The 25,356-nt window shown below is 38.7% G+C and overlaps 1 protein-coding gene across 2 annotated transcripts; it reads left to right on the forward strand.

Annotated features, from left to right (window-relative positions):
* The first annotated feature begins 1,896 nt into the window (after positions 1–1,896).
* Positions 1,897–24,794, forward strand: dcbld1 (discoidin, CUB and LCCL domain containing 1). Of its 2 annotated transcripts, none has more exons than XM_079474685.1 (15): positions 1,897–2,393; positions 6,225–6,443; positions 8,660–8,803; positions 9,121–9,172; positions 9,686–9,758; positions 13,768–13,901; positions 15,793–15,833; positions 17,648–17,848; positions 19,344–19,465; positions 19,845–20,001; positions 20,111–20,197; positions 20,287–20,371; positions 20,901–20,950; positions 21,463–21,582; positions 22,848–24,794. In XM_079474685.1, the coding sequence occupies exons 1-15, from the start codon at positions 2,318–2,320 to the stop codon at positions 23,405–23,407; spliced, it is 2,121 nt and encodes a 706-aa protein (XP_079330811.1). In that variant the 5' UTR covers positions 1,897–2,317; the 3' UTR covers positions 23,408–24,794. The 2 variants fall into 2 exon arrangements, with proteins under 2 accessions (XP_079330811.1, XP_079330810.1); XM_079474684.1 differs by having other exon boundaries at positions 2,036–2,393; positions 19,845–20,007; positions 22,848–24,788.
* The last annotated feature ends 562 nt before the right edge of the window (positions 24,795–25,356 follow it).

Raw genomic sequence — 25,356 nt, forward strand, 5'->3', positions numbered from 1 at the left:
TATTTTGTACTCTTGTGTTCCACCTCTCCAAAGCCATATGAAAATGTCCTTATAGAAAACTTATTTTTACTCATTTAAACACTCTCAAGCACTTCAACAGCTATTTGTCCTTGCTATACTATATATTTTATACTAAATTACTATATATTTTAATTTAACTTTTATAAAGAATGAAATAAACCAGATGTTTACAACCAGATGTCTGTGATAATACTGATGTCAGCTTTACATGCGCTTGTGACAATCCAAACAGTCTTTTTAGCGAAAATGAATAGACATAAGTTTGAAACGATATGTAAAATTTGCATTTAGGAAAATGTATCTAGCATTATTTCAACATCAGACATGTTGTCAAATTCTGTTCACCCACTGTTTTCAATTAAACCGTTCATGTGTGCTTCAGAAGACTGCTTGGTTAAGAAACAAGACAGCGCCATCTAGCGTCCCCAAAGAGTTTACTGGGTTTTGATTGCGACTCAAATTTGTGATATCCAGTGAATATCAGTATATCAGCGAGATTTATTCATTATAAAGCATGATTTAATAATATTTGGATTTAATAATATTTGAAATATAATATGCTCAATTTTTCATATGAAATACAAGATATATATATTATACTGAATTCTCATTTGTACTAATGGACTACTTTCATAACTGCATCTACTCATCTATTGCACTATAACTTCAATAACTGCATTAACTAATCTACTGCACTGTAACCTTATTAACTGCATTAACTTACTTCTGGGCTGTAACTTTATTAACTGCATTAACCCATATACTGCACCGTACCTTTAATAGCTGCATTAACTCACCTATTGCACTGCAACTTTAATAGCCAATGTCTATAATTTATGCACACTTAAGTCACTTGCACTAATGTTTAGTCTAAATTATTATCTGTCCATAGCCACCTGTACATTAATGTTCATAGTATATAGCCATCTGTATATATTGTTCATAGTACATACCTACTGTCATATTTTCATAGTCCATGCCCACTGTATAATATTTTCCAAATATTGTATTCTGTATTTATTCACTGTATATCCTGCACTTGCTAACTGCACTTCTGGTTAGACCTAAACTACATTTCGTTACACTGTACTTGTATATGTGTAATGACAATAAAGTTGAATCTAATCTAATCTAATCTAATATGCTCATGTGTTTTTTCTTTGAGGTTGTGAGTTTATGTTTTTGTTATTGCTTGCAATTTTATCTTGTTTATGTCATTTGTTCTTACAGCAAAGAGAATGTATGATATTGCAGTAAAAACTAGACAAATATAGACGACTTCATTCTATGGAACACTACAGTAGCATTTTCACTTTCCGTGTAGGTTTCTTCTCACAAGGGGGCGCAATGTCGTAAGGAAATTTACCATCGTTATTACCCATCCTGCCATACACAAATATGTCAAAATAAACCAAACAAATCTGTTGCATCTACATGAAAACATAACCCACTTTAATCTCAAAGCTTTGGTCATATTTGTTGTGTTTTATTCGACGCTAAAATAAAACTCTTGAATTAGATTGACAAATCGTTCAGTCATTAAACCTTATGGCGGTGGATGTTAAAAACAGGTCATGTGGTGAATGAACTCTGTCCATATGTTGTGGGTCGCTGCCTGAAATTAAAATCCTTTTAAAGCTAAGTTTCCTATACAATAATAATTATATTAACTATTCTAACGATAGACTATGCAACATATTATCTTATGAAAAAAATTGAGGTCCGTAAAAGTAATATCAAAGGTCTAGTCAAGTTATATTAAATGACTGGAGGCCCAACGCATACAAATCAATCGTAATATTTTGGCAACAAAAAGTCACAATTTCGACAAGAAAAAAGTCGCAATATGTATGTCCTACTTCCGCGACTATTGTCAACGCATTAACACGACTTCATCTCGTATCGTTGTGACTTTTTACTCGTAATTTCGAGTAGTACTCGAATGTTACCAACTTGAATTTCTTTTCACGCCGTTGTAGAATTGGTCAAATGATTAAAATGTAAACTGTAACTCGTATGTTTGTTTATCGTGTATCTGTCCCACACTCGCTATCCATACTGTAACGTTATCTACACAACGCAAGACCCGTCGGACTGGTTTAGTAACCGCTTGGTGCCGCCTGTGGGAAAACACGGAAGAGTTCATTCAAGGCGTTTGGGGAGCGTGGTTTGCTTGTCCACGATACCCTCACACACACACACACGAGTTTTTTTCCCCTCTGTAAACATGCTGTCGTGAAGCTTCTCCAATGCGTCCTCGCGTTTTGTTTTTACTTCACCTCGGTTTGAAGCGGAGATGTCTGGATACACATTACTACATGGACTGATCTTCGTCTGCTCGATTCGCCCGTTCGCGCTTGCCGAGAAACCGGGTAAGTGAACAAAACAAGGCAGACGATCGGACACAAAAGGGCCGGCGAGTGAAGTTTGGCGGTCCGGTGATCGACGGCGACTTTCTGCTGTTTGTGTCACGTGCGGTGATACTTTTGTATCTTTGGAAACGCGCACGCAAAAGTTACAATGTTTCAGACGCGTCCTTTGAACTCTTCTTCGGGGAATGATTATTGGTTTCACCACAGTAAACGTGTAGTAACTGGCAGTTTGACTATAAATATGGTTATTTTGGTGAAACCACAGTATATGTGGATCGTATTTGTGGTTAACATGGTTTAACTAACAAAGTTAAATTGACGGGTTGATTGTTTGAATCTGTCTTTTTGAAACAAATTGTTAATGTGCAAGATCTTTGTATTTGTGCCCACCTTTATCGCTGACATATGGTCAATGTGTGGTGATGCGTCTCCTTTAAACCCGAGCTGTGAACGTGAAGCATTGTAAACTTAAAGATTGTTATATGAATGTTAATACAGGAAGGTAGATTGGAAAACTTTGGCTCATCAGAAAATCTGCTGACTACCCCACACAGAAGATATACAGCAGTTCACAAACATGCAGGCAGAAGCCTACTTGTCCAACTTTTAACTTTTTTTGTCCAACTCTCACAGAGTGCCTGTATTGTCACCCAAGTGCCTGAATGTTTTCAGATGCAGCTTTGACCATCTATCTTGCGAGCTATTGTTTAAACATAGGTGAATTTACGTTTTCATGTGGCATACGCTTTTATTCGAAGCAACTTCAAAATTAAAAAGCGTTTAACGTTTTGCCTAAAGAGCAAACCGTAAGCGTGGTCTACAAAGCAATATTTACAAGTAGGAATAGGGTTGAAGCCAGGGAAGATGAACAACTTAGAACATGAAGTATTTTTAATATTTAAAGTTCGACCGTACAGTTCGCAGTAAGATTTAATTTGAAGAAACAGATGCTTTTAAGTAAAGAGAAGATTAAGTTTTGGGGTTTTAAACCTAAAGTCGGGGAGAGATCTCGATTACCCAAAATGCACATAATAGCTTATATATTCACTCTTTTTGTATCAAACGTTCCCACAATTATAAATTGTGTCATTATAGTTTTTGAGTCTAATATCCTCGGCTATTGTGAACTGATACTTTGCATTTGTTGAGAGACACTTGCATTGCCTGTACATGCAGAACTCTGTCTGTTGTGAATATTTAGTTTTCCACCCTGAGGCCGGAGATGGCCAGGTGTTCCTCTAAACATGCTCAAAGGTCTGATTGTAAAGTTCTGCCATGTTCTTTTTTTTGTTAGAATGAATAAGAAAAGTGGAAGTGGATAGCACACCTTCATGCTTGGACATTTTAACCTTTTTGTGGTGTTGTTACTCCGCCGATGAAGGTCTAAAAATGAATCATAATTTAATCGTTTTTTAAATAAATACAACCATGAATTTTTAGTAAAATGCTTCACAGACATTGACGTCATTCCAGTTACGAGCAACATAGAGAGCAAATGGGAAAATGTTTGTCATGTAAATCAAATTTCTGAAAAATGTTTTTTTTTTATATTGGAAAGATGATAGGGGTTGAAAACATATCTATCTTGACTAAATATAAATGTTTTAATTTGAAAAAACATTCTAGATGTATTGTGGCCATTCCAGTCCAGTGTCTGTTGAATTTAAACAATATTAAACCTCAGGAGTGACATAAAGTCATACAACAGCTATGTGAAAGACCGACAGCATGACATGACGCATGAAAACTGTGATAAAAATCGAGGTCATCGCATGTTTTTTTCTTTTCCTAAATGTCAAAATTTTACAGTTGTTTTGCTTAAAAGTGAATATGAACAGTATTTGAGGCCTGGAGAAAATACGGAGCACAGTTTATGTTATTTTAACCTGTTCCTCCTTCCTGAAAAGAAGTGCAAATAGAAAGACTATTTTAGTCGAAATTTGGTAGAAATATTGGTACTAGTTCACAGAATGAAACAAAAATGTTCATTTAACCTAAATGCATCAATTCCGAAAAACTGAAAATGGTCTTTTGAAACGGTTTGTTAATTTGTTCTGCGCCTGTATACTCATATTCTACCCAGACATATGGATGCTATAGCTTAGCTTTATGCTCAGTGGCAGAGCCATTGAGAGACAGAGTTTCGCAAATGGAAGTTCAACATTTTTGCTTGTCACATGATTCATGGAGGCTTCAGATCTTTAAATGCTTTATTTCCTTAATTTTTTTATCATTAAATGGGTTAAAAGTTTACCTCAGTTGGTCTGTTTAGCCACAGCTCCATGCTTTACTAGTAACTTCAGGGAACTATTGAGAGCCTCCATGAACCACCATTCAGGTCAAAAAACTGTTCCATTGGAGTCAACGGAGTTGACACAACTCCCTCTCAGTGGCTCTGCTCATTGGTTCACAAAATGATATATGTGTGATGTCATTTGTCTGCCACCTGCCCTAAGGTGGGTCCCTTCAGTTTACATTTTCCACCCACTAATTCTACACACAAACCCTGCCCTACATCTGGACGGAGTTCAGTCCTGACCACAAAGGCCACTGTGTGCCCGTTAACATTTAACACTGACGTAACACTAGCTCAGGTCAAAGAAAGCGCTTTTGTCCCTTCCTGGTTATTTCACCTTCCCTTAGAAACCCACCAAGCTATTTATATAGTTCATACCTTCTGTCATTTGAAGAATGTCTTCAATGTCTTGAATGACTGTTATGTGCACACACATCAGCGTCGAGTTCCTTCATGGCTGCTGGAGGCCCAGCTGTCAGGTTGAAAAGGAAGAGTTGTTGGAGCCATCACAGGTGTGAGTGCCTTTACTGTGAGAGACAGTGGCGTTACGGGCCGTATCGTATCAGTAAACAAGGACCGAAGTGTGAGATTTGTGTGTGCATATTCATGCACAAGCCTCCCCCCGCGTGGGATCTGTGCGCCTCTGGCATATCCACAGGGGCTGTAACCAGCAGCTGACTGTCTCTAACACCCACCTTTGTCCCGTCTCGTTTCTGGAGTGAATCAGTGTGAATGTAAGTCGCTTTGGATAAAAGCGTCTGCTAAATGTAAATGATTGAGACGTTCACTTGGAATTACCAAACGCAAGGTCTATTTAAGTAAAGACTTCTTGTGTTTTGACTTGTCTTAGGGTCCTAAGGCATGTACGTGTTGAAACACTGTTTTAATTTAACTTTCCGTCTGCTTTTGTGTGACAATATTATTTGATTTATGTAGTTTTGGCGTGTATCAGCTTGTTGGGTATGTGCGAATGTTAGTTGAGAAAGAAATGGGCATTAAGCGTTAAGCCATTTGATAACAGAAATGTTTTGATATTTAGAAAAGTTCAGCGTAGGTCATTTCTATATAATTCTGTTTTAGCATTAGGTGTGGAAAAAACGAATTTAGATTAAAGTATTTTCTCAAGCATCAAAGCGTATGTTAATTTGTCATACGGTTGGTAATCCCTGTCTCAAACATACACCACTGGTTGAGAATTAGACATGTCGGGCCACAAGCACTCTTGTTATTTCAAACTTTTATGTCTTACTTTCTTCTGCAGGACACAAAAGAAGATATTTTGAAGAATGTTGGTAGCCCAACATTGGCGGAACCCATTCACTTTTATTGTATGGACACAAAATAAAACCATGGCAAGTCAATGGGTACCGCAAATGTTCTTCAAAATATCATCTTTTGTGTTCTGCAGAAGAAAGTCATACAGGTTTGAAATGACGAGGATATGGTAGTAAATGGTAACAGACTTATAATTTTATGTCTGAACTTTCCCTTAAAAATAAAAGTTCTTATTTTCCGATCTTGATGCTGTCTTCTAGATGATGGCTGTGGCCATTATGTCCTGGGTCAAGAAAGTGGTGTGCTCTCCTCCAAGAACTACCCAGGAACCTATCCCAACAACTCTTGGTGTGAGTGGCGAATCCGCGTTCCCATCGGTCACACCATCATCCTCAAATTCGGAGACCTCAACATGGAGAAGAAGGATTGCAAGTCGGACTACTTGGAGGTTTTGAAAGGATCAAGTGGGGCAGAAAAAGGTGAGGCAAAGTCATGTATGCAATGAACATATCATTGGTGTTGCTTTAACAAACATTGTATAGCAATTTTCCAAAAGTGATTACTATAGTAGGAAATAAATCAGACTTTGTGTCTGTGCTTTACTAGTTGAAGATGATAACTGTTGTGTCCAGGCCTCTGATAAATGCCTAAAGGATGTGTTTTATTTTGTGCTGTTAGGACCTTAGATGAGATTTGGTGTTATCGGCTCTTTTGTTGATGCTTGAGTCAGTACAGGAACAATCTCAGAATGGGAACAATTTTGTTCCTCGTGTTTAATAAAGGTTTAAACACAGAGGCCCAGTTTCGCAGACGCGGCTTAGCTTAAGCCAATGCTATGCCTAAATTCCATTAAATCGCTTTTAATAAAATGCCTTTGATAAAAACATTACTGACTTGCTTCTTTACACAAAACAATGGCGATGACACATTTAAAGATATGTCCGGGCAATTTATTTTCAGTTAAGAAAGTAAAAATTAAAATTTTTAATTTCAAGAAAAGTCTCTTAAGCCTTAATGAAAATGGCCAAGGGTCTTTTAAAAAACGTATTTAAGGGTAAGTTCATCCCAAAATCTAATTTGTGGGGTTTTATTTACTCGATACTCACCCACATGACGTTAAACATGTTTTGAGATCTCCCAGCGTCTTCGGAGCACAAATAAAGATATTTAGGTAACATCCGTGAGATTTCCAGGCCTTCTCATAGACAACATGTTTATAGTTGTTGCCAAGGCCCAGAAAAGTACAAAAGACATTGTTAAATTGTATAATATAACAATGGCTTTAGTGCTTTTCTGGACCTTGACAAAAACTATAACCATGATGTCTATTAGGAGGCCTGGAAATCTCTCAGTTTTTTCACAGACTGGGTCACATATTGCAGTAATGCAGATCATATGGTGTTTAGTCAGTCTATACTCCTTCAGGACACATTACTGTGAGTAAACCTGAGTAACACACTTTATATCAGAGCGTTACCATGAGCTTGCAGCCGTCACAGATTGACTTCTTGCAGCATTCGTTCCCAGTTTACTGAAGGATAATATCACTTGTTTGTAACCAAAAAGCAAGATTCAATGTTTTTTACATTGGGTTTGACATTCAGGCGTGTTGGAATGTCTACAAGTCTTATTTACCGGTAGTTTACTTTGGCCTCATTCTACATCAATGTGATTCAGTAAATTATGAATAGCGAGGAATATCAGAAAATGATTTTGGAGTATTTCCCATGAAATAAATGGCTTGATTCATGAGGCTATTCTCTTTTAACCCTGTCAGGTAGAAAGGCACCAAAAAAGGATCTTGTTTATCTGGACCCACAGATGATTAACATTAGAGACACTTTTTTGCCGTCTGCATTGAGGGTCTTTTATGAAACCAGAACCAACGTAACAATAAAATTTTATATAGCAGACATGACGGGAAAAGAAACCTGGGGACATAAAAGCACTACGCCAACCGCAAACGGCATCACCGTGTCATAGTCGAACCTCAGACACGTCCACTGATCAAAGCGTGCGCTGTGGGATGACTGAAATTCTGAGTGACTCTTGAATGACAGTTTGGAGTCGCGGGGGACTGAAGCTTTGTAGTTGTGAAAAGTTTGATAGATGCGTCAGTCACGCGGATATTCACGAAAACTTGTGTGTTAAATCTGTTCTTCATTCAGCAGATGTTTCTTGAACCCACTACAGAATCACACAATGTTCTTCTAAGCATCAAGAAAATTCGAAAAACAAAACGCAAAAAATGCAAAGCACACAAATAATATAGAAAGAAAATATAAATACAAAATTGCAGTATGTATAGACAGAGGTCTTTTTATGCCTCTTCCACTAAACCACCATCTCTGTCTTCCTACATCTTTGGTTTCATCAATCAGGGTTTTCTTAAAGAATTATCCGTCAAATAAAACTCTTGACGTAGCTGCAGTACTTCAGTTTTATAATACACCCTACACTCGTGTCCGAATACATATACCCTATTGTATTAACTGCTTTGTGAAAAAAAATGGTATCATTTAGACTTTGAGTCCCAGATTTAACATGGTCTCAGTCTTTTAGACTCCTCTGTAGCTAAAGTAAAGCATTCATTTTGGAAATTGTTAATATATTGTTAGTGTTTAGTTTGAAATAAAATTACATTTTGAAATGAAGTCATTTGAATAAACCTTCCGCCATGTTTTCTGTCTTCCAGTCTCCTGGAAATACTGTGGTGGTCCCATGCCTGAGACTTCCCAGCTTCATACAGAGTCCAGTGAACTGACCGTCCGCTTCCGCAGCAGCCAGCACATCTCTGGAAGAGGATTTCTGCTCTCATACTCCACAGACAACCACAAAGGTAACGTCGCTTTAAACTGAGAAGAAAATATCATCTTCACAGGGCCAACACCCCGTCTGGATTCGCTGGCTCAAGAATCATCAGTTTTTTTTAGTTAGTATATTTTATGGTTATTTGTTCACTAAAGAAAATCACGGTTTAAAATGTGAAATCAAAATTGGGGTCTGTGTTTGTTATGTGTCCCGGCGTGTCACAGGAAGTAAGTCTGTCATCCTGTTGTCACACTCGTGTCCTGTTGTTCTTGTTGTTGTTGTCGAGATAGCGTCCCGTTTCCATTTTTACACTCATTGTATGTCCGCCTCTGCCTTCCTCCACAGAGCTGCTAACATGCTTAGACAAAGGCAACCATTTCCCAGCTTCAAAGTACAGGTAAGAACGTGTGAATGTTTGTGTTATGTCAGGATATAACAGCATGAAAAGACATCAGACATCTCAACAACAGGCGACTGATGCTTTGCTAAGCCCCCCATTGCTCAAACCGCCATATTCTATATGTCAGTCAGACAAGCTTTACTTCATTTATTAAATCCTTAAAGGTATCGTCACCCAAAAATGAAAATTGTGTCATCATGTACTCACCTTCGAGTGACAGCAAAGTTCCGGGGCACTTTTGACTACCATTATATGATATACCATTAGATTATTTTCCAATCTGTTTGGTTTTAAGCATTCTTCCAAAACCTTTTCTGTGTCCATCCAAACAAAGAACTTAACACAGATTTGGAACAACTCGAAGGTGAGTAAATGATGTTTGGGTTTGCGATTGATCGACATATGATTTTAGTTTCTCACTCGACTAAGTGTTTCCGAAAGCTTTATCTTTCGGCTATATATAACTGACGGGTGTAAGCAGATGTTTCGCTTTGTTCTCTCCACGCATAGGAAGTTCTGTCCGGCCGGATGCGGTGGGGTGAAGGGAGACGTGTCTGGGGACGTTTCCCTGGGCTATAGACATGTGAGTACCGTCCCATTGTTTTCTTCAGGTGCGGTCGACATGCGACGGCTCATTTCGACAAACCGCAGAAGTTATTTACGACAGAGACGTGCGCCTCCGATGCTTCCCTCACGGGTTTCAGATGGCGTTGTAGTGGCTGTTATGCACAAGCAGGAAAAGCGCCTTCCCCAAAGAGATTTTTCCCACAGGTGCTCAAGCCTTTGGGGCCTTTACTGAGAATGTTAAGCGGGCCAGAAGTCGGGGGTGGAATGTGCCAATGGCTCGTCCTATTGTCTTCTGGGCATTTGTTGTGTCAGGGCTTGTGTGTAGCTGAGGTGTGTGCGCGCGGACGGCCCGAGGACACTCGGTGACGAATCATTTGTGCTGGCTCCATTGTTCTCTCCGGTCAGTTAGTGGGCAGTGAGGTCTGAATAAAAGGCGTTTATGTAATTGTACATACCTCTCCAGTGAATCGGGGTCGGAGCTTTGGGTTACGTGAGGGGTTGGTGGAACCGCAATGGTTGGTTTGATGTTTTTTGTGTGGAATGAATCATGTGCTTGGGCTTTGAGCCATAACTCTAGGGTTGTTTCTGAAAGCTTACCATTGTGGTAAGATGCCTTCCTGGTTGTGAAAACAAAGCTGGCCGGCCATTTATATGTGTCAGTGTCACGGGACGCTGTGGTTGTATTGATTTGGTGAGGGCAATTGAAAAGTTATGTTCGACAAAATGTTATTGATGATCACGGCGGGAGAGAGAATTTTTCCGTCAAAGATTGAGACCTCTTTAGAAAATATGAGAGATGTTAAGGTAGCTCAAGCTTACGATTTTGAAAACTGTGTTCACCTCACAATAGGAATAATTGCAATATTAAAATTCAACAGGTGTAAACATTAATGATACGGCTGGATTGATTGAATACAAGTCGTAGATTTTCAGTTTGGCCTCAAATTGACTCAAAAATATGTTTTGATCTTGTATAAATGTTAAGTGTCTTAAGATCTCAATTTCTTTTGTGCTGAATTTAAAGGGATTGTTCCCTCTCCGAGTTCCAAATCTGTACAAATGTCTTTGTTCTGATGAACACACAAAGATATTTGGAAGAACGCTTATAACCAAACAGATCTTGCCCCCATTGACTCATTTTGTTGAACACAAAAGAAGACATTTTGAAGACTGTAGGACAGCAAACAGTTCTGGGGCACTTTTGACTACCATTGTATTTGTTCCTACTATGGGAGTCAACGGGGGGCGAGATCTGTTTAGTTACAAGCTTTCTTCCTAATATCTTTCTGTGTGTTCATCAGAACAAAGAAATGTATACAGATTTGAAAGGTGAGTAAATGATGACAGAATTTTCATTTTCGGTTGAACTGTCCCTTTAAATTCAGCACAAAAGAAATTGAGATCTTCGACACTTCTAGGACTTGTATTCAATCAATGCAGCTCGTATCATTAATGTTTGAACCTGTTGAATTTTAATATTGCAATTAATCCTATTGTGTGGTGAAAACAGTATTTCAAAACGCAAGCTTGAGCTACCATCACATCTCTCATATTTTTGGGTGAACTATCGCATTAATGGGCTGCCCTAAAAATAGGCTTGTTTGCTGTTATGGCGTTAAAATTAAATGAATAAACAATACAGAAAAACTGCAAAAATTCTGTATTTTCAGTTTAACATTTATTCGGCCTGTGGCACCACACTGGTAGTGAATGTGGGACAACTTCTGTCCATCAGGGGTGCGTTTTCCCAAACAACGACATAACTCGTTGGTTGACCACCATAGTATGATGCATCGTTGGGGAAATGAAAGATGTAGTTACGACTGTTTCCTGATACCGTATGAATACCGTTGATACCGTTGGCTGAAGATGCTTTTGGGAAACGCACCCAGAGCGTGACAATCTCTCTGCATTGTGTTTTACTAATGATACATTTCCACACACTGAAGTCATGGTTCGGAGGAGCTCTTTTTGCTTTAAGTAGCATGAACCCCAATCACGCATCACAGATTTTCAAGAAAGACAAAAGAGACACGACTCTGAGCTTAATGCACACCCGACCGACGGGACCTTAGCCAACAATGGAGCACAGGGGTTTGCATTTCCACCCTGCTGCTGTCTGCTTTGATATGCGAGCGCAGAGGGCTTTAGAAAAACGGGAGCGATTGATTATTTCACATCGCCTTTTGTGAAGAATGGGTGGAGCTGAGGATTCTGGAATTACACTGCAGTAAGGGAAAACTGTTCCACAGTTGCTCCAAACACATGTGAATTTATTCTTTGTTTTACATATAAATATCACTTCTAGATGGATTATGACCACAGTGAATAAAACGGTTCCTCTTTATGCAAATATGAGAAACGGAATTCCAGTAGGGCAGTTTAGTGCCACAAGTCTTGTTACTTTTGCGTTACATATATTATAAGGTGAATTAAGTTTGTTTGGAAATAACAAAATGTAATTAACTTTATTCAGCTTTCCCATCCAGTTGAACGTTTTAATTGTTCTGACGTTCTTGTTGCATGAGCTTTATTTAGAAGATAAATTGTAAAGTCATAAATCAAAGTTAGAGATTGCAGATAGCGCTATGTTTGCGGTCTTGACTGGAGGAGACATGTTCAGGTTAATGAAGCATCTCTGTCTGAATGCAGAACAGCTGTTTCTGTAGATAAGATTCAATGAATCTTCTGAAAACTCATCAGAGTTATGATTCACTAATGATCTCAATACAACACAGCAGACCACCCAGGACACCCTACACGCTTGTCTGTGTCCTTCCGCAGTACATTGTTTTGCTCATGGTAGGCAAAAAAAAAGTTGAAAGCATTTTAATTTCACTGCATGAAAGTGCGTTTAGTTGACTCAAATTTTATCTCCCACGTATTAAAAGAGATTGTTATGAATTTATGAATATTCTCATAATTTATGCACCTTCACTTCAAAATCACTTTTGTTAACATTTGTCCACATCACTTACAATGACTAATTATTTGAGACGTTTAAAACGAAACTAACCGCAGTATTCGCCCTGGTTCGTTAGAAAAACGATATGACATCTTGCCGCGGCTAAACATATTAACAGACATAATGTTTTACCAAACGTACAGCCAAGCTCCAAGTGCACATTTGCCAGATAACACATAAATATAGAGTTAGTCTAACACTGGCTTTTGAACGTTCTATTTAAACGTGGTGGTAATATTATAATAAGAGCCTGTTACTATGTCACAACGGGAGCGAAATCTGATTGGGTGGATTTCTCACACGCTTGCGATTATAGTTTAGCATGATTTTTATCCGATGACTCTACTAACGTTTACAATGACGAACTAACGTTTACAATGATTAATAGACTACAATAGAAAGCTACAAATATATTGTTAACAAATGACCTTATTGTAAAGTGTTTCCAAATAGTGGATGTACTTATTTAGCAAAACCGAGACCAAACACAAGAATCCGAGCACAATATATGGCGTCAATATGGTTGTCACGATTTGTAATAGATTGAAAGTTAATAATGTAAACTCCATGTTTGAATTGGATGTGATAGTTAAAAGACCTTTTACTTTCACGAATGGGTTACCTGGTCCAGGCTATTGAACAAAGGGGACTTTTCAATGGTTTGTGTGAAGGCTTTAATAAACCGCTAGTTTTAGCGAGGTTTCTTGAGGAATGTTAAGTACTTCTGCCGCCTATTAATATTACTGTAATACAGCCCCCCTCACTCAAAAATCCAAACCAAATCTGTGCTCTTACCAGTAATGCATGGTTTGTGTTCAGTTGAGGTCTCTCTGCAATTACGAGATTCCAGAGTAAATCGAATTGCTTGTGCTGGCAGGATTATTCACAGTGTATTACGTATTATATCTCTATTGGATATAGTAAACAGTTGTGTCCTGAATCCTCCTTTTTATCTGTCTGCTGTAATATTTACTGTAAGACTTATATTGTACATGCATTAAAACATTAAGGTTGTATACAATTCATACCTTCATGATTGTCTCTCCATCTTCCGTTTCAGACGTCTGTTCTGTGTAAAGCAGCAGTGCATGCTGGGGTTATCATTGATCAGTTTGGAGGACCCATCACGGTAGAGGGGCGCCGAGGGCTCAGTCACTACCCTGCTGTAAGAGCCAATGGCATCCAGTCCATAGAGTGAGTTATGTTTTTGGTGTTCTTTTGGAATGACCACTTGCTACTTAATGTTTTTGCTATAAGATTAATTTGCAGAACATTGAGCAAACTGATGCGTTAACAGGTTGGAAACAGATCTGTTTTGGTCAGTAAAACAGATCTAATGTTATTTCATTGGTCAGTTTAAAAAATCTAAAATAGTCTGTCTCTGACAAGTCACAAGTCTTAAAGCAGATTTGTTTCTCATAGCTTTGGCTGAATTTGACCTTGACAGGTTTCTTCTAGGAGATCTAGCCATCAGATCGAGGGTATGCTGTGAATTCTGTCCTGTTAGTGGGATGAACGGTCAGGGCCATTGTCTGGACAGTGGCTGTACCACAGATGTGTCACAAGGGATGGGGGTTGAAAACGATACTGGGATTGCCTCTTATTAGAGTCTCTAAGGACAGTTTGAGGGGTGATTTATGAAGAGGACGACAGGCTTTATTCAGTCATATTGGTGGTTGATTTTGAGGCTTGTCATGATATACCTGGGTTAACAAAAATCATGATATTAACAATAATTATTGATATCATGCTAATATTAAATATATCGCTGCTGTCCTTCAGAAATCTTGGATCTCCATGTTTTGTGATTACATTTTTTGGTCGTAAATCATTATTATTAGTCACCCTTTATGTTTGTCACTGGATTTTGCAAATATCGAACCGAGAAAAAATATTAAAAAGTGCTTGTCAACTTTTGAAATCACAGTATGACATCATTTAAAAAACACAAAGGTTTTTGAAGGACAGCAACGAAATGTTAAAATTTGTAATTATTCAGTACCGGTGTCTGGTTTACTCTCCGAGTTATTGCCTGCATTGAGATATTGCCTCATTATGAATAAATAAAATAGCATAGAATTAAAATTAATTTGGCTGAAAGCATAATTTTTTATTGTAATATAATATATAATGTAGAAAATTGCAGATTGTACTGAAATATAAACGAGTTTGAATGAACCTCTCAAAATGATTACGAGTTGCCATGAGATTACATTGGCTTTTTGCCATACTTGAAATTGACACTGTAATATTCCACATCATTAATACTCATGATTGTTTTAATTCAACGACTGAAATGTGTTTTTCGATTATTGTAGTTCGCAAGAATGACATGAAAGATTTATGAAACGTAATGTTTGCACGAGTGGATTGGCGTGTTATTTCACAAACAGACTGAGCTAAATCCATCATTCCCCCATAAACAGATTATGTTGATGACGCAACAGTCCTCAGGGTCTGACCTGAACAAATAAAATCCAATACGAGTTACAGTAATCGCATTACTGTGGGTTTGAAGTGAAGCTGGTAACACATTTCTTTGTCTGCGCCTCACGTCATTTGCATCATTTGGTGTTGACTGGTGTTTGATTCATTGATTTTAACTATTACATTTCCATCATCAGCATTTTATGTGCCAGATCTACGTTTGTTTTGGCTGGCAGCCTGGCACACAATCAATCCAGTTTTTTTCCTGGCGTAAACCACATTGCACCCGGAGCTCTGCCTTCGATCGCACGAATGCCATAAAAGTAATCACATCCAGGAAGTGTGTGAAAATGACAGGTTTTTAAGTAATGTCTGACAGAAAGGCAATTGCCCTCTGTAATTAACACGCCGCGACGCTTTTCACGGGCCCAGCTGTACCCTGAGTCTCCTGTCAGAGGGGTGGGCTGCAGTGAGGGAGGTCTGGCCTGCGGCGTGACTGTGATTTGACAAAGGAAAATCCAATTGACAGTGGGATCTCCCTGTCGGCTTCAGTGGGCTTGGCCTTCACATGACCGGACTTTAATGAAACACTTTAAAAATGATATTTTTTTTGTCTTTAAAGCTTTGTGTTGATGAATGTATTTCTTTTTTCTTGCAGTGGATCCTTGTCTGAATCGCTCTTCACGTTTGTCACAAATGGTAAGATCGTCTTGTTAAATGGTTGTTGAAAAATGATCTAAATGTCACATTTCTGTCGTCATTTGTTCAGCCTCACGTTCACTTTTGGCGGAACTAAATCTTTAATCCTGTTATTTCCGGATCTGTGTTGACATGATTAGTTTTGCCACCTGCTGTCTTTCCTGCTGTTGACATTGTGTAACAGTTTTGTTTGACCAGCATATTGACACCTCTGTTAAAAAAGGAAGTAGAGTAAGGAGGTGTTGGCGGCCCGGCTGTTTTTCTTTAACCAGTTTGTAAAGGGAAAGCCGTATGTATGGTTTATCAGAATGAATGGAAGGCGTGGGAACATCTGATCACCTGAATTGGCTTTTCTCTGGCTGTTTGTATCTGGTATAAATCAGAAAACTTCCTATGGAAGATATGTGCCTGCACAGACTCGTTTCATGCGGATCAAGTTCACACGCCACATGCCAAATGCAAGTGCCAACATGAGTCCCAAACGTTAACTGTACCTCTTACTTTAGTTTTATTGCAATGCTGTGCTTTTGTCATTTTATAGTTGTTTGTCACATTTTAATTTCAGTTTTTTATTTATTTTATTAAATGCTTCAACTTAAACTGATTTTGGGTTTATTGCTAGTGCAACATTACTAATTTCATTCTGTTTGTTTATCCAATAATATTGGGCCTATATTTTATTTTATTTCAACAAACAAATTTGAATAGTTAAAATTTTACCTAACGATAATAACCCTGCTGTACCGCACCATTTATGACAACATGTATACATTGACCGTTTGCTATTTCCTTTAATAAAGCACACAAGCATTAGTCAAATAATATGGATTCACGAATGTATGTTTCCATTCGATATCACTCTAATGTCTTCTGGTCCAGAATAGGATCTGTGTTCGGAGTGGATTTTGATGAAATTGATGAGTTTCGGGTGACAAGGTTGATAGATGTTTGGACACAAATCAATGTATGTCAATTGATTCACAATAATCCAATTAGCTTAAAGCTTGTGCACAGTCAACATCGTGCCATTAAAAAAAACCTACAGTGATCTCCAATACACCAGTTGCATCCCACCGTGCAGTTTATCTTTCCAACAAAGCCTGCAAGATTGTAAAAATATCAATGCCTGGATGGTGTACTTTAAATTGTTCTTACGTGCCTTGAGCGGAAGAACAACCCATTGTTGTTCAAATGCATTGTATGCAAAATGATTCGGACTGATTTCAGTAACCTTCTGGTATCGTCCTTCTGCCCACATGTTGGTCATCTGTTACGTCATCATCTATCAAATCAGGACTAAACAGGATGTACTGGCCCATGTGTTTTTCCTCTCTTTTCTTCTATTAACGTGTACATAACACATACGTCTCCTTTTAACTGTACACATGGTGGAAATTTTAAGAGCCGAGTACTTCCTGTTGAGTCAGTGTACACGTAACTGTGATTTTGCTCTACATGTGTGCTTTATAATGCTTGTAAACACAAGACCTACTAAAACCAATAAACCCACTTTTGATGTTCTTTGTTTTTTGATGAATAAGATGTGTTGGTTTGGAATTCATTAATATGTCAAGATATCACCACATCACAAGATCACTGGGATGTTACCGCTTGGACCTTTTGAAGTCCATTCATAGCTAGACGTGGGGGTTGTTCACAATATGACACATTTCTTTCCGTTTTTATACATCATGTAGGTTTTTTTTCACATTTGATAAACGTGTCTTCTTACAGCCTAAATGCAAATGGGAGGTAAATTAACAAAGATAAAACACAAGATAAAGATTTGAACTCCTGTTTTTCCTGTCTTACAGACTGTGAGAAGCAGACGGTTCTTCAGACGGTGGGAAGCATCACCAGCTCTTCGTGGCATAATGTCACCTCGGATGGGACTGAAGTTGACTGGTTCCCTAACAGTACCCACCCATCCATCTCTGAAGACCCCTGGGCCGCCGAAGTTACTAACAGTCAACCATGGCTCCAGATCGACCTCGGAGAAAAGAGAAGGATCACAGGTTGTACACATGTAAACATCAATGACACGCTTCTATTATTGTCTTAAAATTAGCAATATACTGCAATGCATTGTGGGATTGCCTTCTCGATATAGGATGCATGAAGATCGAGTTTTCCATTTTTTCAAGCTGCGGTTACTAAAAGCCTAGTCCTGATTTGATCCCAACATACACACACAACAGTTGGGAACCTCGAGGACAGGTCACATCTGGCTTTATTCCACTGCGGATTATCCTCACAAAATGCATTTCTCGTGACCAGCTTTGGACTTCCAAGCATTCCGTTGACAAACATCCCCCACATCTAACTGGTATCTGCGTCTTTTGAACAGTTCCTGGTATCGCATGAAAGCACAGAAAGATCCCCTCTGTGTCCATTCATCACAAGTACAAACCCTCTTACAAAAGCACGTTTAAATATAGGAAGCCGTTTATTTTGAGCGTGCAGTCAGGACAGGCGATCTAATTTCTCTCGGCTCGAGGAGACGCGGCGTACTCGAAGCAAGATAATGCTCACTTTGTCTCCTGTGTGGGAACTTTGCTTTTGGACGTGATGACCTTGAGTGAACGCGGCTCAGCTCCATGTAAAAACTTTGCCGTAAATCTAGTAGGGTAAATACGGCTCAGGAAGAAATATTTTATACTCCAGGACAGGTCATCATGCTGTGTTTATAAGATGCTACCCAAGACAACTATTTTCATCTGTGTTCATAAAAATATAATAGGGTCGGGCTGAGAGAACACGTTATGTTTTATTGCTCATCTAATGTGAAAATATTCGGTTTTGGTGTGGAGTCTGCTATTATATAAATTTAGAACGAATGTTATCTTTATAGTCATCCTTGCGAATGGGCTTTAAATAATCTTTTATGTATTTTTTTTTTTATCATTTGTTTTATGTTGATGTTTTATTGATGTCACAAGATTCTTTCATTTCTTTAAACAGCTGCTTTGATGTTTTGCTTTGATTTCTTATTAGTAACTTTGTATTAGCACATATTGTACTATCGCTCTTTGTATGACATATCGCTTATTGCTCCCCGAACTCTTTGTAAGTCGCTTTGGATAAAAGCGTCTGCTAAATGTAAAGTGTTAAGTTGGGACATACACACTTCTTGACTGGCCTTTGAACTCTTTAAGATTTTTTGCATTCAAGTAACTTCCTTTTACAACTCGGACACACTTTGAAGTCATCACACTTCAATCCTGAAATTTCACACATCTTCTGATGGAGGTGGTTGCCTCACATCTGTGATGTTCTTAGTCGTTCATAGCAGGTAATAACAGGGCTTTGGGTGTTTCCGCGTCGCCATGGGAACATGCTGCTTCAGTGTTTTCCACAGGAATGTGGTCGACTCTAAAGTCTTTAGTGTCTAATGGGTCACATTGCTCAGCTGACTGACCGCTTACATCACTGTCCTTGGGCCGATTACAGTTACATATCTGCTTTTTTGTTGATGAAACTATTGTGATTAAATGTGTCTTTGTTTAACAGGTATTTTGACCGCAGGCTTGACTATTGGGGGCTTTGACTATTTTGTGAAAAGCTACAAGATCGAGTACAAAGAAAGGAACCGATGGAGGACGCTTGTCCAGTTCAACAGCTCCGATGATATAGTTAGTAAAAATGTTTTCTTTGAAGCCGCAATCCGTAACTGTTGCATGTTTATCACCATCTCTGTTTGAAACCTTAATGTCCGGTTACTTTATGTACTTATCTTTGATTTCAAATTACATGGTGACATTTCCCATAAAGTCTGACTCAAATAATCATTATTGAATGATCAAGTCATCATAAGCTTACCTTTGTGAATCATTGTAAGGCAAGGAGATGGTTTTAAACACTGCTTTACTGATTTTATAAATATATATTTTTAACAACAACAAAAAAGTTATGCACGCTAACACCGGAGTCAATTCGATTGAAGTATCTCTGATGTTTTTATAAAATTGTTTATGCACTTCTAATATACGACAATGTTTCCTTCAATCTCAGCTTTTTGAAGGAAATTCAGACAGCTTCCTTCAAACGCGCAACATCTTCCATCCGTCCATCTTAGCTCGAGTTCTTCGTGTCGTACCTCAGGAGTGGCAGAGAATAATAGCCATGAGAGTTCAGCTCCTAGGTTGCCCTTATATCAAACCCGCCCCAAGTATGTGTGCGTGGACATATGACTAACAACATCATTTTCCTCTATTCATATATAATTTGCCAACTATTTTACATTTTTCTCTTTAAACTAAAGCTCAGTCTCTTTGTAGTGAATTCTTCTCAGGTGACACAGGAGGCCCTGCCAACTCAACCCATTCAGAACATGACCAAACCGATACCTTCTCAGGCTGATCTGGGTACGACTGTCTGACATAAACTTATTAAACATTACAGAAAGCCATTAACATTTTTCTTTGCTAACCTGTCTTTTATTTTTCCTTTTCAGTTCATCTCATTGTAATAATCGTACCCATCGTTTTGCTGGTCATACTTATGTTGGTGGGGATCTGTGTGGTTAAAATGCTCTACGAGTAAGTCAGGTTGTGTAGTTTTTATAAAACATCGCTGTTGTATTTTGTCTTGAGAGGTTGAAAAGGTCAGATATGTTCACTGAAGCATGACAGGCTTATCTCGATTCAGTACCCATCTGTTAGAATAGCACTGTTATCAAACACAGTAGACGGCATTACCATCGCTTATGCACATGGACTGATTCGCTGTCACTAACAGATACTGAAGCCATCCGTGTCAATAAAGCCGTGTGGTCTGTTGCGATTCCTTAGAAACTCAGTGCAAGGGTGTTTATGTTCAGAAAGAGTTGCAAGAGGAGGAAGATAAAGAAGGGTCAAAGGTCAGTGTCAGGAGATGTGCCAGTTGAATCAGTCCCTGGAGAGAGAGCTCAGTGTAGGGAAATGATGATCAATGAGTGGAGAGCTTTCATGGAGGTGTTTCAGGGGAATAGTAGGGCTTTTCTTCTGCTTCGTGAGTGATGAGGGTTCGGAGAGACCCTAGACTCTGCCACCTGCGTCTCTGATGCCTATGTTTGTCATTGTCCCACAGTAAGAAGACAAAAGAGGACACGTACGGCTCTGCGGATGCACATCACACGGGTTAGTAAAACTCTGTTGCCCAAAAGTAAAATGTATTAAGTCATTCAAATCACATTTCATGTCATTCATGATTTTCTTGTATGTAAAAAACGATAAAAGAAACAAAGAGCTGTCAAGCTCCTAAAGGAAGCAGATTAGCATTACACATTTGTATTCAAAACTGCAAATAATGCGTAGAATATGAAGATTTTCTTTAAAACGAACAAAAAACCATGCAGGATTGAAACAACGCGAGGATGAGAAAACAACACTAGTATTTCCATTTTATGTGAACTATTTAACTTCGCACACAGATTGCAGAAATGCATGCAATGCGCACATTTACACAGACAGAGCCAAAAGATTTTAAAATTCTCTTAAGTCTTAATTATTCTCATTGTCTTCATGACGTATCCATTCTTCCAAATATACTTTTTTGTTCCGCTCTTCTCCGCATGTTTAATTTAAGGACTTAGCTGCTTGACTAGCGTGAAAATAAATCCGGCTGACAGTTTAATGATTCTCATCTCCAGGCTGCTGGAGACAGATAAAACAGCCCTTTGCCAGACACCAGTCCACAGAGTTCACCATCAAATACAACACTGAGAAGGATCCTATCCAGAAACTGGACCTGGTTACCAGCGCAATGGCAGGTAAAGATAAAAATAGTTGGTTTAAATTATTATGTAATTTTTATTCACTTTCCTATAAGGATTTAAAGGCAGGCAGAAATAATTTTGTGTTCACTTAAGACGACTTTGCAAGATGTAAACAGTGGTCCAGAAGCACTTCTGGTTCCAGTGTTTTAAAGGTGTCATCTTTTTGCCGTTTTTTTATGTTTTTATGCACTCAACAATAAGTATTCATGTTTTGATATTCGAAAAACACTTTATATTTCACATATTTCATCAGTATTCTACACCACTCTCTCAAATCTCAGGAATAAGGCTATTGAGTTCCTGGTTCTATGAAGTCCCTCCCTCCAAAATGTCTGATTGGTCAAGCTTACCCATTCTGTTGTTTTTGGTCTCCTGCTTTGAATGTGTGTTTGAGATGTCCGCTCATTACCATATGCATGTTCCAAGGGCAGGGTTCATGCGAATTTTGACCAAGAGTTTGTAAATTCACTTACCCGAGAGGAAGCTGCTTGTAGTCATTGTAGTCCTTAAAAAACTATTTCTGTTCCTTTTGTAGTGAACTTTGAGCATTGTAACTTTGCAGATGTTGTTTGGGCTTCAATGGCTATATTACACACTATCTAAGGTAAAAAAGTGAAATCCCATTAGACCACCCCTTTAAATCTCACATATACAATAAAAAATTAAAGATCATTTTGATTCGGTTATAAATGTTCGGTTAGTTATATTTTGTTCAAACATTTGTGTTGTGTTTTATAAAAAAAAAATAAGAAACTCTTCTGCACAAGCTTTACGTCTTCCACTTCGGTCTATATAACTTTGGGGAGTGGGATTCTGGACCAATGAGATTTCGCAGTGGAGCCATGCAGTGTTAGGGATAACGAGATATCTTGTAGTAAAAGAATGCTAAATTAGTTAGCTTGAAGTAGACCAAAAATGAGGAAATTATTATTTTGAGAGGTTATTTTTTATTTTAATTTTTGTGTGAACTATCTCTTCAAAGTTTCAAACCGTAACTTTTCTAAAAGTGGAAAACTGTTTATTTTTAATAGAACTGTATTAGGTTTAAAAAAGTGTTTAAGATAGACTATGACCTGCACAGTTTCTTGAGGAGTTTTATTGACTGATAAAGATGCAATTTATAATGTTGTTATCATTCTGCACCATGCCAAAAAGAATGTTTATTGAAATAGTGGCAACTGCCTGAATGTTGGCCAGATGAACATGCCTGCTGATTTCCGTTAATTTAATTTGCTCTCTAACTGAATCTTTATCTTCAGCCGAGTACCAGCAGCCACTGATGCTCGGCACGGACACGGTGTCTAGAAAAGGCTCGACATTCCGGCCCATGGACACGGACGCCAAAGACATCGAGGCTACATCTCACTATGACCACTTGCAGACAGGAATCCAGTATGCTCTGCCGCTGACCAATCAGGAGCCAGAGTACGCTACGCCTATCATCGAGCGCCACGCCTTCCGCAAAGATCCCTTCCTTGTGGATCCCAGCTACACCGTTCCCGGGGTGGTACTTAACAAAAGCCCATCTTTTCGAGCGGTGGAGGGGAGTAACTGTAGGAAAGTGATCGGAGGGCTGGCCGGGGTATACCAAACGCCTCAGGTCAAAGGGAATTGCTCGGACATCTACGACAGCCCTAAAATCCGGAAGCCTGTTAGACAGAACGGAAGTTTGGAGTACCAGAGACCCCAGTTAAAAGCCCCCGTGCAGGAGTGCTATTCAACTCCAAGAGACTGTGTGAGACTGCCCTTCACCGTTCCCAGACCAGACCCGGAGGGCAGCAGATCCGACCCGGAGGGCAGCAGCTCGGACGGAACCTGAGCAGAACTGTACTGTGACACGTCTGATTTATCAACAAAATCACCTCGGGACTCTTTTGTTAACTTATTTGTATGCCAGGGATGCTTTGTTTTATATTTTTGAAGGCAGGGGAGGATGTTTTGTATACATGACATGCATCGTCTGAAATCGTTGATTTTTTTTCTTCTGTTTATTAGAGCGTGTTTGTTTTTTATTAATGCTTCCTCAAGACCAGAGAGAGCAATAATGTGTGGAAATATGCTGAGATTTTACAGAAGTTTGTTCCCACAACTGTGAAAGTGAGCCAGATATTTTTCTATACAATGTGATTATTCCAATGTTATACGACTCGGGTCTACACGTTAAAAGGATAGTTCATCCAAAAATGAGTATGTCATTAATGCCAAATTTGCATTTCTTTCTTTTGCAGAACACAAAATATATTTAGCAGGATGTTAAACATAGTCTCTCATTGACTTGCATTGTATGTGCAAAAGCACTGAAACATTTCTCAAAGTATTTTCTTGGAATGACATAAGGGTGAAGAAATAACAGAATTTTTATTTTGGGGTTGACTATCCTTTTAAGGTCTATAGACAGGCTTCCAATTCCCGTTTCCATAGCATTGTTCAATCCAAATGCATTTCATCTCCTTTATGCTAACGGTGGTCCTTATGTCTTTGGACATAATCTCATTTGCTAATCGACTGTTCCATTACTACAAGGCAATACCAGACTAAAATAATATTTGGTCCCTGCTCGCGTTGGTTTGAATTGCGTATAGGGAGTATACATGTACGTACATGTTTGAATTGTATATTTAGATACGACACAAGAAAAGAAGAAATGTGACTTTATGCAGTTGAGGATTATTTAAGACCTGGGCATTGCTGCTGTGTTTGAGGGACAATCCGTGTTCAAAATTATTGCGACGGGTCTTCATTTCTGTGAAATGTTGCTGGGATTTGCATTGGGATTGATGGTTAATGTTTGATATGCCCATGAGGCTCTTGTCATGCTGCTGTGTTGAAGTGCGGAGGATCTCAATGATGTGTTCGTTCTTGTCTTCAAACCTGATTAAAGCACCAGCAGTTGAACCTGCCATGTGTAGGTCTGTTCACTATCAAATGTGCACGTCTCAGCAGAAGGCGGCATCGGGTATGTTTTAGGTGATGGTAGAATGTCATCCCAGAACCCGGAGTCTGTGGTAATGAAAAGAATGTTGCGATGTAGTGTTAGCTGATAGTGACCCTTCTGTTCAAACCCCAAGTATGTAACCTTACCACACAACAGGGGCCCCGCCGACCACCACAGATGTCATCATAAGGCCATGTGTATATTGCTGGTAGATGATATAGGCTGGATAATAAAATGTATAGTTAAATAAAAGCATACCTCAAATGCATACATTTAATGATGCTTTATTATGGCCACGGGACTCGTCAAACAAAACTTGAACGGTTTTTGGCTCAATAACCGTTAACACCTGCTATTAAAATCCGTCTAGTGTTTCGATCTCAAGTGGTCTGTGGAGACAGCCGCAAGACCTGATGCGGCGCCGCAAGATCCGACAAGCGGGTGGCATCAAAGTACCGCGAGAGGGATTCGAAAAAACATAAAATATTTGCTCTCGCGGTACTTTGATGTCATCCGCCTGTCGGATCTTTTGGCGCCGCATGAAGTCGAACAAGCCCGACAGAGTCATTCGTAGGTTTATTATGCGCGAAAAACTACGTTTACTAATCCTTTGGCTACTAACGTATATTATGTAGACACAAACGTGACGTCTTGAGCGGAGGTTGGCACACGTGATTCCGACTGTAAGTCTTGTCAGAAATCGCCCCCTGTCGTTTTTTATATATATATATATTTATATATATATATATATATATATATATATATATATATATATATATATATTATGTATTGATGCTTAGAACAGGAACCTAACAAAGGAAAAAGTATACATC

The sequence above is a fragment of the Barbatula barbatula genome (genome assembly GCF_947034865.1).
Source record: "Barbatula barbatula genome assembly, chromosome: 15".
Lineage (NCBI taxonomy): Eukaryota > Metazoa > Chordata > Actinopteri > Cypriniformes > Nemacheilidae > Barbatula > Barbatula barbatula.